The 12,126-nt window shown below is 47.5% G+C and overlaps 1 protein-coding gene across 9 annotated transcripts in view; it reads right to left on the reverse strand.

Annotated features, from left to right (window-relative positions):
- Window positions 1-12,126, reverse strand: part of OGDHL (oxoglutarate dehydrogenase like) — a 29,300-nt gene that overhangs the window by 13,162 nt on the left and 4,012 nt on the right. For 4 of the 9 annotated variants that reach the window (XR_002481816.1, XM_008055214.2, XM_021710986.1 and 1 more), the window contains exons 2-8: window positions 11,709-11,913; window positions 10,192-10,362; window positions 6,263-6,365; window positions 5,815-5,930; window positions 5,514-5,668; window positions 4,463-4,609; window positions 2,704-2,794 (exon numbers count right to left, since the gene is read on the reverse strand). Coding sequence is in view for 6 of the 9 variants with exons in the window: in XM_008055214.2 (XP_008053405.1) it covers window positions 2,704-2,794; window positions 4,463-4,609; window positions 5,514-5,668; window positions 5,815-5,930; window positions 6,263-6,365; window positions 10,192-10,362; window positions 11,709-11,912 (987 nt within the window). In the remaining 3 variants the exon portion in view is untranslated. The remainder of the gene's footprint in view (window positions 1-2,703; window positions 2,795-4,462; window positions 4,610-5,513; window positions 5,669-5,814; window positions 5,931-6,262; window positions 6,366-10,191; window positions 10,363-11,708; window positions 11,914-12,126) is intronic. The other 5 variants (XR_002481817.1, XM_021710983.1, XM_021710984.1 and 2 more) reach the window with 3 other exon arrangements.

Genomic DNA, 12,126 nt, shown 5'->3' on the forward strand with positions numbered 1-12,126 from the left:
TAGAGATGAGGTCTCGCCTGCCCAGGTGAGTCTCGAACCCGCGGGCTCAGGCAATCCACTTGCCTCAGCCTCCCAAAGGCGCGGGATTTCAGGCTGAGCCACCAAGCCCAGCTAGGATTATAATATTCTAAGTAATATTCCGGACAGGCATTGTGGCTCATGCTTGTAATCCTAGCACTTTGGGAGGCTGAGGAGGGAGGACTGCTTGAGGTTAGGAGTTCAAGACCAGCCTGGGCAACATAGCAAGACCCCCCCCATCTCTACAAAAAATAAATAGCTGGGTGTGGTGGTGCATGCCTATATAGTTCCTGCTACTCAGGAGGCTGAGGAGAGAAAAATGTTTAGTCTAGGAGCTTGAGGCTACAGTGCACCACAACTGTGCCACTGCACTCCAGTCTAGGTGATAGAGTGAGACCCCCGACTCAAAAATATATATATTCTAAGCCCAGAAAACATAAAAGATAAGGAAGCTAAAATCTAATAAATGTATCACAGAGGGGGCAAATTCATGCACAACATTCAGGGGGGAAATTAAGTTAAGAAAAAAATATATAATATAAATGCAGGTCAAAGCCTAATTTCCTTAATACACAAAATACTTTTACAAATCAATAAGATAAAGCTCCCAAGCAGTATTCTAAACAATATCCAAAGTCCAAAGCTAAGATCTAGTAAGTTTATCATGGGTGAAGAAAATCCATTCACAGTATTAGAGAAAGCAAATCAAACTGTGAAAAAAATTTATATGAAAAATGCAGGCAAAGGACTAATTCCCTCAATATATGAAAAATTTTTATAAATCAGGAAGATAAAGCCCAAAAGCCCCATAGGAAAATGAGCAAAACCCATGAACAGAATCTTATAGAAAAGTACAAATGGCTCAAAAACACATGAAAAGAAACTCTACTGAACTCATAACAAAGAAATATATTACAACAAAATCATTTTTTGCACCAACGGTGGCTCATGCCTGTAATCCCAGCAATTTGGGAGGTTGAAGCAGGAGGATTGCCCAAGCCCAGGAGTCTGAGACCAGCCAGGGCATCACCATAAGACGTGACTCTACAAAAAAAAATCAAACAAGTGAAAAAAAAAATGTAAGGGAGGGTACGCGTGCATGTGTGTATGTGTGTGTGTATGTTGAAGTGGGAAGCTCCAGAACTGGCACATGCCACGGGCAGGCTCACTGGTGCCTACAAACTCTTGGGAGGGTTGTTCAGTCCCACCTCCTTAGCTCTAGCCACTGCACTACTTGCACACCTTCTAACAAATATACTCAAACATGTACAAGGACCCTCACTTCAACACCCTAATGTCCGTTGCAGGGGACACTCTAGCTGTAAGATGCCTGGGCTAGTTCCACATGTGCTGCCAGAAAGCAGTGACAACTTGTCAAGTGAAAACAGCAAGGTACCACACTGCATTAGGCTACCCCCATGGCCTATTACAAACAAGGCTGTACTGGACAAACGTGTGCTTATATCTACATGAAACATTTCTGGAAGTACACACCTAAAAACAAAAGCTCACTAACAAAAATAGCCACAGGAATGGAGTTTCACAGAGTAAATGTATTCTCATTGTATAACTTTAATTTTTTTTAACAATGTTCATTTCTTTGTCAATTGAAAAAATTAGTAATTTTACTTTAAACTTACTTCTGCCCAGGTTTTACAGTATATTCACACCATCTCTTTGATTCCTCATAGTCATCTTGGGGCAAGTGGTTTTATCCTTGTTTTACAAAAGAGTAAACTGAGGCTTGGGGAGGTAAGGGTGCTTAAGCAAAATGAACAGAACCATGGAAAGATTCTGGGCTGTGAGCCAACAAATGTGAGTCCTAGTCCCTACTCTGGCCCAGTGTGCCAGATGACCTTGGAGCAGTCACTTAATATGACTCATTTAAACAAACCAAGCACCTATGACATGTTCTGGAGCTTCAGGGACAAGGTCCCTGCCTTCATGTGTCTACTAGCCTGGAGGGAAAAGAGATGCTCATACAATCTAGTGCGCGCACACGCGCGCGCACACACACACACACACACAGCAGGTTGGAGAAGGTCAGTGGAGAGATAGTACTGAGGGCAAAGAGACACAGAGGAGGGAGTGACGAACTTACTGCTCAGAGACCAGGCAGAGCCACCAAAAGGGAGGCAGGTAGGACTTTGAATGAGGCTGAGAGCAGAGGAGAGAGGAAGGTAGTGTAGAGTGAGGCCGTGGCTTGGCCAATGCTTGAGGCATGAAGTGTGTGTGATGCATGTGCATGCCAGGAATGGGGTGGGAGTAGAAACATTTCCCCAATGATCTACAGGCACAAGAAACCATCCTGATCTTCCGAGGCTCTCCTGAAGAAACCAATGAGTGAGGGGCCCTTCCAGGCTGTTGGACAGGTCTTTTGACACAGAGGCACAGCCACATGAGCTGATATGAGTAACTTCCAGCAAGCTCCTATACCTCTCTGGTATGTTTCCCTAGCTAGAAACAGGGAGGTTAGCCTGTTAAACAAGGGCCTCACAGACTACATCCTTTGCTCCTAAAAGCTGTAGGGACCTCTGCAAACATCCAGCCTCTCTCCCTCACCCTTCTCCACGTCCATGCATCTCAGGTCTGTATCAGCGTGGAAACTCTCGGCCTAGCCCTTCCTAGTTCACCTTCCAAATACCTGGCTCTCCAGGGGCACTGGGACCTGGACTTGATACCCACCTCATCCGCCGCCTCCAGCTTGGGATCAAACTGGCAGAAGATCTGCTCCAGGTCCTTGCGGATCACGTTGGCCAGCACATTCAGCCTGCCCCTAGAGCCAGAGGGGGCTGGGCTCTCACCTGGCACAGAGGCCACCTCCTCCCACTGTCCCAGCATGCTCTCTGCCCACCTGGGACTAATCAAAGCCAGCATTTGAGGGTCAGAGAACCCCTTCCTAGTAGAGCCCAAGTGAGGCCCAGTCCTCTCATCCTACCTTAATCTATAAGGCACATGAGTAGTACTGGCCAGCCAGCTCCCTCTAGGCAGAGCCCTGTACCTCCATAAATCAGGAAACTTTCAGGAGCAGGGAGCCACCAGGTGCCCACTCAACCCTCCACACTCAAAAGTCAGGCCCAACCCAGTACCTTGGTATTTCCTCACCCCCAGTTCAGACTGCTCACACATGGCACTCCAGCCCAGCCAGCAACATCTTAGAATGGGACAAGGAAAAGGGGACCTGCCCAGGGTAGCTGGGGTCTAGGACACTGGGGACAGGGGAGGGGTAGAAAGGCAGCCAGGGACCAGTGATTCTCCAGCATGACCCGAACTTCCCATTGGGGACAGTTTATTCAGGGGTGGACTGGCCTGATGGGGACAAGGAGTGGCTAAAAATTTATCTCCCATAATGCACCAGCCCCAGGCCCCCACAGACCCTTGGTCTGACCTCTAGCTCCACATGCCCCTGTGACAGAAAGGCAGCCCTCTTTCGGGTCAGCCTCTTCCCTGTTCCGTGGGGCTATAGGAACCCTGTGAACAACCTTCAGCTGCTCTGGGCAAAGCTCTCCTGTTCCCTTCCCAACTACTGAGGCCCAGCCTGGCCTAGAACAGCCCCTCTTTTCCCAGAGCTCTCCTCAGGCTATTCCAACTGCCAGGTGCCATCCTCTCCTGCTGTTCTAACAGCCTGAGACCTAAAGCCCCGTGTTTTCTTGCTGCCTCAGGCCACCGGGCCAGCTCTGCCTGACCCTTTGACCAGACACTGGGCATTTCCAGGCCTCTCAGGGCATGGAGCCTATGGACAGACAAACTCCATGCTCAGCCACAAGATAGGGACCCTCTACACCATGCATCTGGACACCTTTCATGTTGATGTGGTACTGGGCTGATTCCACCACAAGCAGCTGCCTGATCACAGGAAAGGGACTGGGCCTAGTTCTACAGACTGCTCAGCATATCCTCATATACCCCATTTGGCAGAACCCCTGGACAACCATAGTCTCCATCCCCTGGGCTGCATTTCCCATTAGCCCGCAGGCTCCAGTTCAGAGGCAACACCCAGAAGCCTTCCAAGTCTTCATTAAGGTCAAGGGAAACATGCAGTCAGCTTGCATCCAGGACAGAAACTCCAGAAACTCCCTCCAAAGGATGCCAATTTGAGGCTACCTGCCCATCCCCTGCCCTCACTTCCCTGGGACAAGCTCCTTCACATCTCTTTGTCCACAGGAACCTCAAGAAGCACAATGCACCACTTTCTGAAATCCTACCTTTCTTAGGACAACATGGCCAGGGAAAAGGGGCCTCAGAGAACCTGGTTAATCCCTGGCCTTTTATTGCTCTGCCCAAGTGCCTGGCCCAGAGACTCTGAGAACTTTCCAGGCCACCCACCTCTAGTCCTAGATCCCACCAACACCCTTGCTCTGATTTCCATCTTGTCTCTTTCACCTCCATCCCCTGGGCTGAAGGAGAATAGGCAAGGCTAGGGGTGGGGGGAAAGGAACCCCACCTGTGTGGCATTCCCAGGATGACATTCTCAATCCCCATCTCACTGGATTTGTCAATGATGGTCTTGAGGGCAGGAATCATCACTTCACAGCCCTCCAAACCAAACCGCTTCTCTGAGGACCATTTCCGGGCCAAGAAGTCTTCAAATCTGCTTGAAGAGAGGAGAAGGAAGGGATGGAGATGGACAGGGCAGGGGTTCACAGGGGCTGTTTATGAGTGCTCAGAGCTAAAAGCCCAGGACAAAGGAAGCAGCAAAGTCACCTTTCATCTGCATGATCCAGGACCCTCCATAGACACCATGTCTGTCCCACCCAGCAAAGAGCACAGGTTAAGAGGAGGCTGAGGGCCTTCCCAGCTAAATGAACCAAAGGACTCCCTCTGCCTGTACCCTTTCCCAGCTGTAACCCTTTCTCAGACAAATTTCTCTGACAGGCCACTGCCCACCCACTCCCAGACCACTTCCCTCCTATTGCAATGGGCCCTTGTGCCACGGCCTAGAGACCTTCACCTGGCTAACCCTAAATTCCAGCCCACACCTCACTGCTCAGGAATCCACTTTGCACCCAGTGGCTGGGCCAGGAGGACTCAGCTTCAGAGAAGTCTAGTGGGCAGAGCCTTGCAGTGCATCCCACATATGCCAGGAGGGCAACCTGAGCTCATGGTGCCTCGGGTCCACAGGGCTTCCTTCTGACCTAGCTCATGTACTGCATGGTAACCCTGAGAGGGATGTCCCCTCATTTTCCCTAGCTGGGGAAAACTTTCTGCCCAAACAGTACCACAGCCACTTCCTGCCACTTCTGCCCTTGCTCAGAGTGTCCTGTGCTGTTGCATTCCCCTGGAGCCCCATCCCTGCCCAGCTAACCAGCTCTTGCCTGGGCCAGCTCTCTATCAAACTGCCTGAGCCCCTGGTCCCAATGTTCCCCCTAACGACTTCCCACAGTCAGGGGGGAGGCCAATTCACTCCTGCCTTCCCTTGCCAGGCACCGTCCCAGTTTCTTATAGAGCCATGGGGCAGGCCCTCCAGTCACTCAAGCTGTCTGCATGGTGCCAACCTCATGGAGCGCACAAGCCGGGCCAGCAGAGTCCGCTTCTCCTCACTGGAGAACTGCATCACACCAGGGGTCTCGAACTTCTGCCGGATCCACTGGCACTGCTCCACATCATTAATGAACATGAACTCCAGGCCAATGTGCTGGCAGTAGGTGCTCTGGGGAAACAAGCAGGGACTCCACAAGGAGCCGAGCAGAGGAACAACAGCTTTGATGCCTGAAACAGAAAAGGCAGCACCTTCCCTCTCTCTAGTGCCTTATGGAGAGCTCCAGCAAGGTGCCCAACACGCCTGCCTGTGCTCACCTCCAGGCGCCGGATGATCTCCCGCAGAGAGAGGGTGTTTTCAGAGCCCCCGATGAAGGTGGTGGTGGGTAGCTGGAACTCCTTATCGAGGTCAGCCTCCTGTAGGTCGTAGAAGGCTGGAGAAGGAGGTATATCAGAGCCCCCCAGGCAGCAGAGAGGAGGGAGGGAGGTCAGACCCAGGTGGGGCTCCACAGTCTCCCAGGTACACCCTGGGAGATGAGAGAGTCCAGTTTTGCTGCCACTCAAATTTGCTCACATGGGCCACCAGCTAGGGAAAATGGGGGGACATTCCTCTTAGGGTTACCATGCAGTACATGAGCTAGGCCAGAAGGAAGCCCTACAGACCCAAGGCACTATGAGCTCAGGCTGCCCTCAGGGCCCAAGCGTTCCTCACTGAGCTACCCACTCTAACACTGGCATGGCAAAATGGAAGGGTCCAGAGTCTTACCCAGTTTATCGATGGTTGTGATCAAATCTGAGGGCACAAAGGAGTCCAGGTCTGCATCCAGAATGCCCAAAGGGTCCAGCTGGGCCACATGGTGGCCCCGGATCTGGGAGTAGGGAAAAGGGCAGGGCAGGGTTTGGACCTAGCCTTAGACCAACTTCCACCAAGGATGAGGCTCTGGGTCTGGGCCCCTTACTCCCTACTTCAGAATTTTAAGTTTTCACATGTCTCTGTCCCACAGCTGCTATGCTGCTGCAGGTATCAGTAGCTCAACTTGGTTTAAAAGTACAACATGCATCTGGCAGAAACAGGAAAGGACTCATACAGGGAGGTATTCACTGCAGGACTATTAGTAATAGTGAAATTCTAGAAACTTCCCCATTCTCCATTAATAGGAGACTGGTACACGAGTATGAAAAATCTACACAGGGGAGTACCAAAGAGCTGTTAAAAGGAAGAAAAACATCTCCATCTGATACTACAAGGTAGTCTCCACAAAATGCTGCTAAGCAAAAAAGCAAATTATAGAAAAGTGTAAACTATCCATTCTCTAAGAAAGGGGAGATGTAAGTAACTATATTTATTTGTATGTGCTTGTATATATGCAAATAAATATTTGCATTAGAAGACTAAATCAGCCGGGCTCGGTGGCTCAGCCTGTAATCCCATGCCTTTGGGAGGCTGAGGTGAGTGGATTGCCTGAGCCCGCGGGTTCGAGACCCGCCTGGGCAGGCGAAACCTCATCTTTACAATAAATCAAAAAATCAGCCGGGCGTGGTAGCGCATGCCTATAATTCTGGCTACTTGAAAGGCTGAGGCGGAAAGATCGCCGGAGCCCAGCAGGTCAAGGCTGCGGTGGCCAGGAGTGGCCACTGCACTCCAGTCTGGGCGACAGAGACTCCAACTCAAAAAAAAAAAAAAAAAGAAAAGAAAAATAAATCATAAAATAAGAAAAAATTATCATCTATTGGAATGAAACAAAATAGAATAGAGGGGCAGGGCTAGAAACCAGACTTCTAAAAATACATCTTACTTTGAAGATTTGACTTTGGAACCTTGTAAATATTTTACATTATTATAAAACACAATTAACTTTAAAAAATTGAAAGTAAAATGAAACAAATTAATAAGTATGTCCATATAGTGGCATAACTACACAGAGAGGAACTATTCTAACTGATTAATGGAATAGTCCCTAAGGACAAACAGAACTGGAAAAAAAAATTAATAAGCTCTTTTCTATTACCAGTCAGTAGTAATAGTATTAGACTTGTTATTCTAAGACCGTTGCATGGGAGTTGTGGGAAAATCAAATAAACCATTGTACTGGCATCTTTGAGAGCCTCTATTTTTGGCATCTTTAAAAGGAAATGGTGCCATAAGATTGATGAGGTCAAGGACAAGCCTTGAGTCCTGCATTTGAAATATGTAGATGCATTAGTAAGAACCCATAATATATATTATTTTTTAAAAATACACACTTCCTGCCTCTGACCACTGAAAGGGCCCAAATGTAATGACCAAACCAACAGAAGTGAGCAATTCCAGCCCAAAACCTGGACGGTTCTGGGGCTGGGCAGAAATGTACATGCTAAGCTTGGAGCATCTCATTATACCAGCAGCAAGGGAGTGCTCAAACACCAATAGGGCTGGGAATAAAGACACATTTTAACCAACAATAAAGATAGTATATTTACAACAGACTGAAACTCATCAAATATGTTTAAATTCATACATTCGGTGAATCTTAAAAAAGGAAGGAAAACCTTCATTTTCACCTTTGGAGGATGCTAGGGAACCACCTCAATTTTGAAAACCAGTCAAGAAAAGAAAATCAAGCAGTAATCCTACCTTTCCTATACAATTTGTACCTCTAGATAAAGAGACTTGACAAAGGGAGGTTTCAGATAATGAACAAAAAGGGAAAAAGCAAGATTTCAGGTAATTAACAAAGAAGAAAAAAAAGAATACCACCATTTTCACAACTCATAATGAATTAATGGATCTAGGAAATAACTATCAATTGGATGCTAACTGCTGGAATGCCCATCACGATCACTATTAGGAAGCTGGTTTTTGTAAAAAATCAAATCTATATGGGATCAAGCCTCTAGTTCTAACTGCCAATATACAGAAATTATGGCAATGGAACAGGTGAAATGACATCATGAGAATGCAGTCAGCAAAATCCAGACTTGGGAAAACTCTACAGGACAAATAACCTTGGTTTTATACACACACACACACACACACACACACACACACACACACACACACAGCATGGAACACAAAAGGAAATAGAGAAGAACCTGAAGAGTACAAGAGACTTAAAAGCCACATCACAACCTGTGCATTTGGACCCTTCAGACAGGCAGTAAAAAGAAATCATAAGACAAAAGGAAAACATGAATATCAACCATACAAATGATATTAAGCATTATTATTTTTAGATGTGGTGATGCTATCGTGGTACATTTTTAAGAGCCCTTCTCTCTAGAAATTCATACTGAAATGTTCAATGATTGGAATGGTATAATACCCGGGATTTGCCTCAAAATAATCCAGAAGTGAATGGGAGTTGAAACAAGAAGGGGAAATTGATGAAACAAGGCATGAGTTGATGGGTGTAGGGGCTCACACCCATCACTATTCTTCCATCTTCTGTATGTTTGAAAATGTCCATAATGATACATAACTTTTTTCAGCACAGTGTAAAGGTGTGTCAAACCAGAACTCTGTCCCTCCTATTGACCTGCAAAGGGCCACAGCCCTCCTGGAGGGAGCTCATGCATACCAGGCACAAGAGAGTAACAAGCCTGAATCCAGAGACATCCCTGCGGCGAGGATGCTCTCATGCTTGGTCCTTGTTAATTAAAGAGCAAAGAGTCGCTGAACGGTGGAGAACTGTGCTTAGAAGAGAAGGCCCTCTGGAATGTTGTTACTCTGTATTAAATATACAGCTTTATATTCCTTGTCCTTCATTTTCAAAGTCAATAGTTAGATCACTATCTGCTTCTTTCAGTCAGTCAAGAAAAACATAATACAACTAGCTGCAGCTTGTTCCCAGGTAGCCCACAATCAACACGTCCTCAGGCCAGAGAGAGACCCCAACCCTGCTCACCTTCCCTCATCCATCCCCAGATAGTTGGTACATAGGGAACTGGGTTCCATTCCACACAAAGGCACCTCTTTCAGAGGCAAGGCATCATTTCCAGGCTAATATCTCCGCTGTGCTTCAGCCTTGCCCCAGCCTTGCAGTGGCTTGCTGTTCCCTCCCATGGAATCTCCACCAAGGGCCCCAGGATTCCCTAGCTTTCCCTTTGTATGTCAAGTTTCTCTTACAAAATACCTCCAGCCACCAGTTCCCAGAGAGATCCCAAATGATTAAGCTTGTTATGTTGTGACTACACAGAGCAGCCCTCCAATTAGTCCTGTCTGGTCAAGAATAAAAACATGGAACATCATTGGGAATCTGACAGAGCAGGATCCCAGCCTGGGGACCCAGTCTGGGAGAATCTAAATCACCAAAAGGAGCACCTAGTGGGGGAGAGTTCATTCATTCCATTCACACTAATTAAGCACTTGCTATCAGTCCCTGTTCTTTTGGAATGCCCAATTCAGTGGAGAAAACAGACATTAACTAGAGTCAATCTATACATCCCTCATTCAGCATGTACATGGTGTATTCCAAGCAGACAGTATTCCAGGAAATAGACCACAAGCAAACAAATCAGTATGCACAAAAAAATCCCAGGGGGGTAGTAAGTGCTTTGAATGGTAATGTGAGAAAGACTGGCCAGAGGAATGGGTGCCACTTGGTAGAAGACTAGGAGAAGAACTTTCTGGAGAGATGATATTGTAGCTGAGTGAAACTCCTCCCCCTCAGCACCTGGCCATGAACGAGGAACCAGTGCAGCCTCCCAGCTTCTCACCTGGTAGGCCCGGATCAGGGACTGGACAGCCAAGTGGTCCTCCACCAGCTTGCTGGTCTTGGTCCTGCTTGAGACTGAGGGCCTGCTCTCATGGATGACAGATGGGGGCCGTGGTTGAGCAGAGCCAGAAGAGACTTCCTCACTGGCTTTCCGGAAGAAGCTATCCCAGGACTAGGTAGGGTAGAAACAAGAATGCAGCCAGGTCAGGGCCTCGAAGGAGTCAATAGTAGCCCAGGTTGAGGGCCCAAGAGGCATCAAGTATTCCTTGGGGCCACAGCTCTCAGGATTTTCCCAGGATGCCTAGATGTACACACAATGATGCTCATTGTAGAATTGGTTATAAAAATGATGTCAAAACAACCCAAATGGTTATGAGAAGAAAACTGGTTAAATAATAGTTGCACATTTAGAATCTGGAAGATTATGCGATCTTAAAAAAAAAGTAAGGGATTTCAGTAGTGTGGATATGAGTTATCACCAAGATACGTTGTAAAGAAAACAGAGAAGAGGATGTGTCACTTGCTACTCTCTGTGTAGAAGCAAAAAGCAGGTGTACATGTACATGGGCACTTCATGTGTTTTCCAGGAGAATAATGTACAAATGCTTTCCTCCACACACTCCCATATGATACTAGTGGGATAATCAGCTGGTGCAACTCCTGTGGAAAGCAATTTGTGAATACCCATTACAATTACACATACAGATACTCTTGAACCCAACCATTCCCTTTGGAGAGTTTGTCCTCCAGGCAGGGCCATATGTGCAAGGTGATAAATGTACAAAAATATGCACTGCAGCACTGTTCATGACAGTTAGAGACTGGAAATGAACCAGGTATCCATCAGCGGGGTTGTGGGTGGAACTTCTATGCAATGGAATACAATGCAGTTGGACAAAGAGAACAGTGAGGCTCTTTATGTACTCACATGGAAAGATCTTGGAGATCTATCACCAGGTGAAAAAGGCAAGGAACAAAACAGTACATGTTATATGCTACTTCTGTATAAAAGAGGGGAATCAGAGTCATGTTTGCAATAAGTTGGATGGATTGGGAGGGAGCCTTCTGATGATACAACATTTTGGTTTCAGCTCATGTTTAACTATCGCTTTCCTCCACGGAGTGTGAGTGAAGGGGAGAGAAAACAACATCACTTTTCACTTTTCACCTTTCCATCTTATTTATTTTTTTACCATCAGCAAGTACTTATTTTATCAGATTAATACATACATAAACAAGTATGCCCCTAATTACGTTCAAGGGGCGATCTGGAGACAGCACAACAAAGGGGTGAGGCAGGTGTCAGGTGTGACTGAGCAGCGCACATGGAGAAAGCAGTAAGTTTTCCTCACCCAACATGATGACAGGCTCTTTCACAAATAGGGATGACTGATGACCTGGAGACAAAGAAACCTGCCCAAGATCACACAGCAGGCAAGTTGCTTCTCCCCACAACCCTCGGCCCGGCCTGGCCCAGAGGCTTCCCTCCCACGCAGTGGATGGGGCAGAAGTGCTGACCTTGTGGACACTCTGCGGGTTTTCCAACCAGGCGAAGTACATCTCCTCCATGTAACTGGAGCCGCCTCCACCTTTGCTGCTTGGGAATGTGGCTGGTGGCCCAGAGGACCTGCTGCGCCAGCTGAATACTGGGACATCATAGGCAAACAGGAGTCTTGTAGCCTGTGTCCCAAGCCGAGATGGCAGCAGCCTCAGCTGACTCATTCTGAACACAGACAATGAGAAAGAGGCATCAGAGACAATACCAGGCCGGGCTCGGTGGCTCTGCCTGTAATCCCAGCGCTTTGGGAGGCTGAGGTGAGTGGATTGCCTGAGCCCGCGGGTTCGAGACCCGCCTATGCAGGTGAGACCTCATCTCTACAATAAATCAAAAAATTAGCCAGGCGTGGTAGCGCACACCTGTAGTTCCAGCTACTGG

Source organism: Carlito syrichta, unplaced genomic scaffold, assembly GCF_000164805.1.
Source record: "Carlito syrichta isolate Samal-C Ts95f unplaced genomic scaffold, Tarsius_syrichta-2.0.1 Scaffold301780, whole genome shotgun sequence".
Lineage (NCBI taxonomy): Eukaryota > Metazoa > Chordata > Mammalia > Primates > Tarsiidae > Carlito > Carlito syrichta.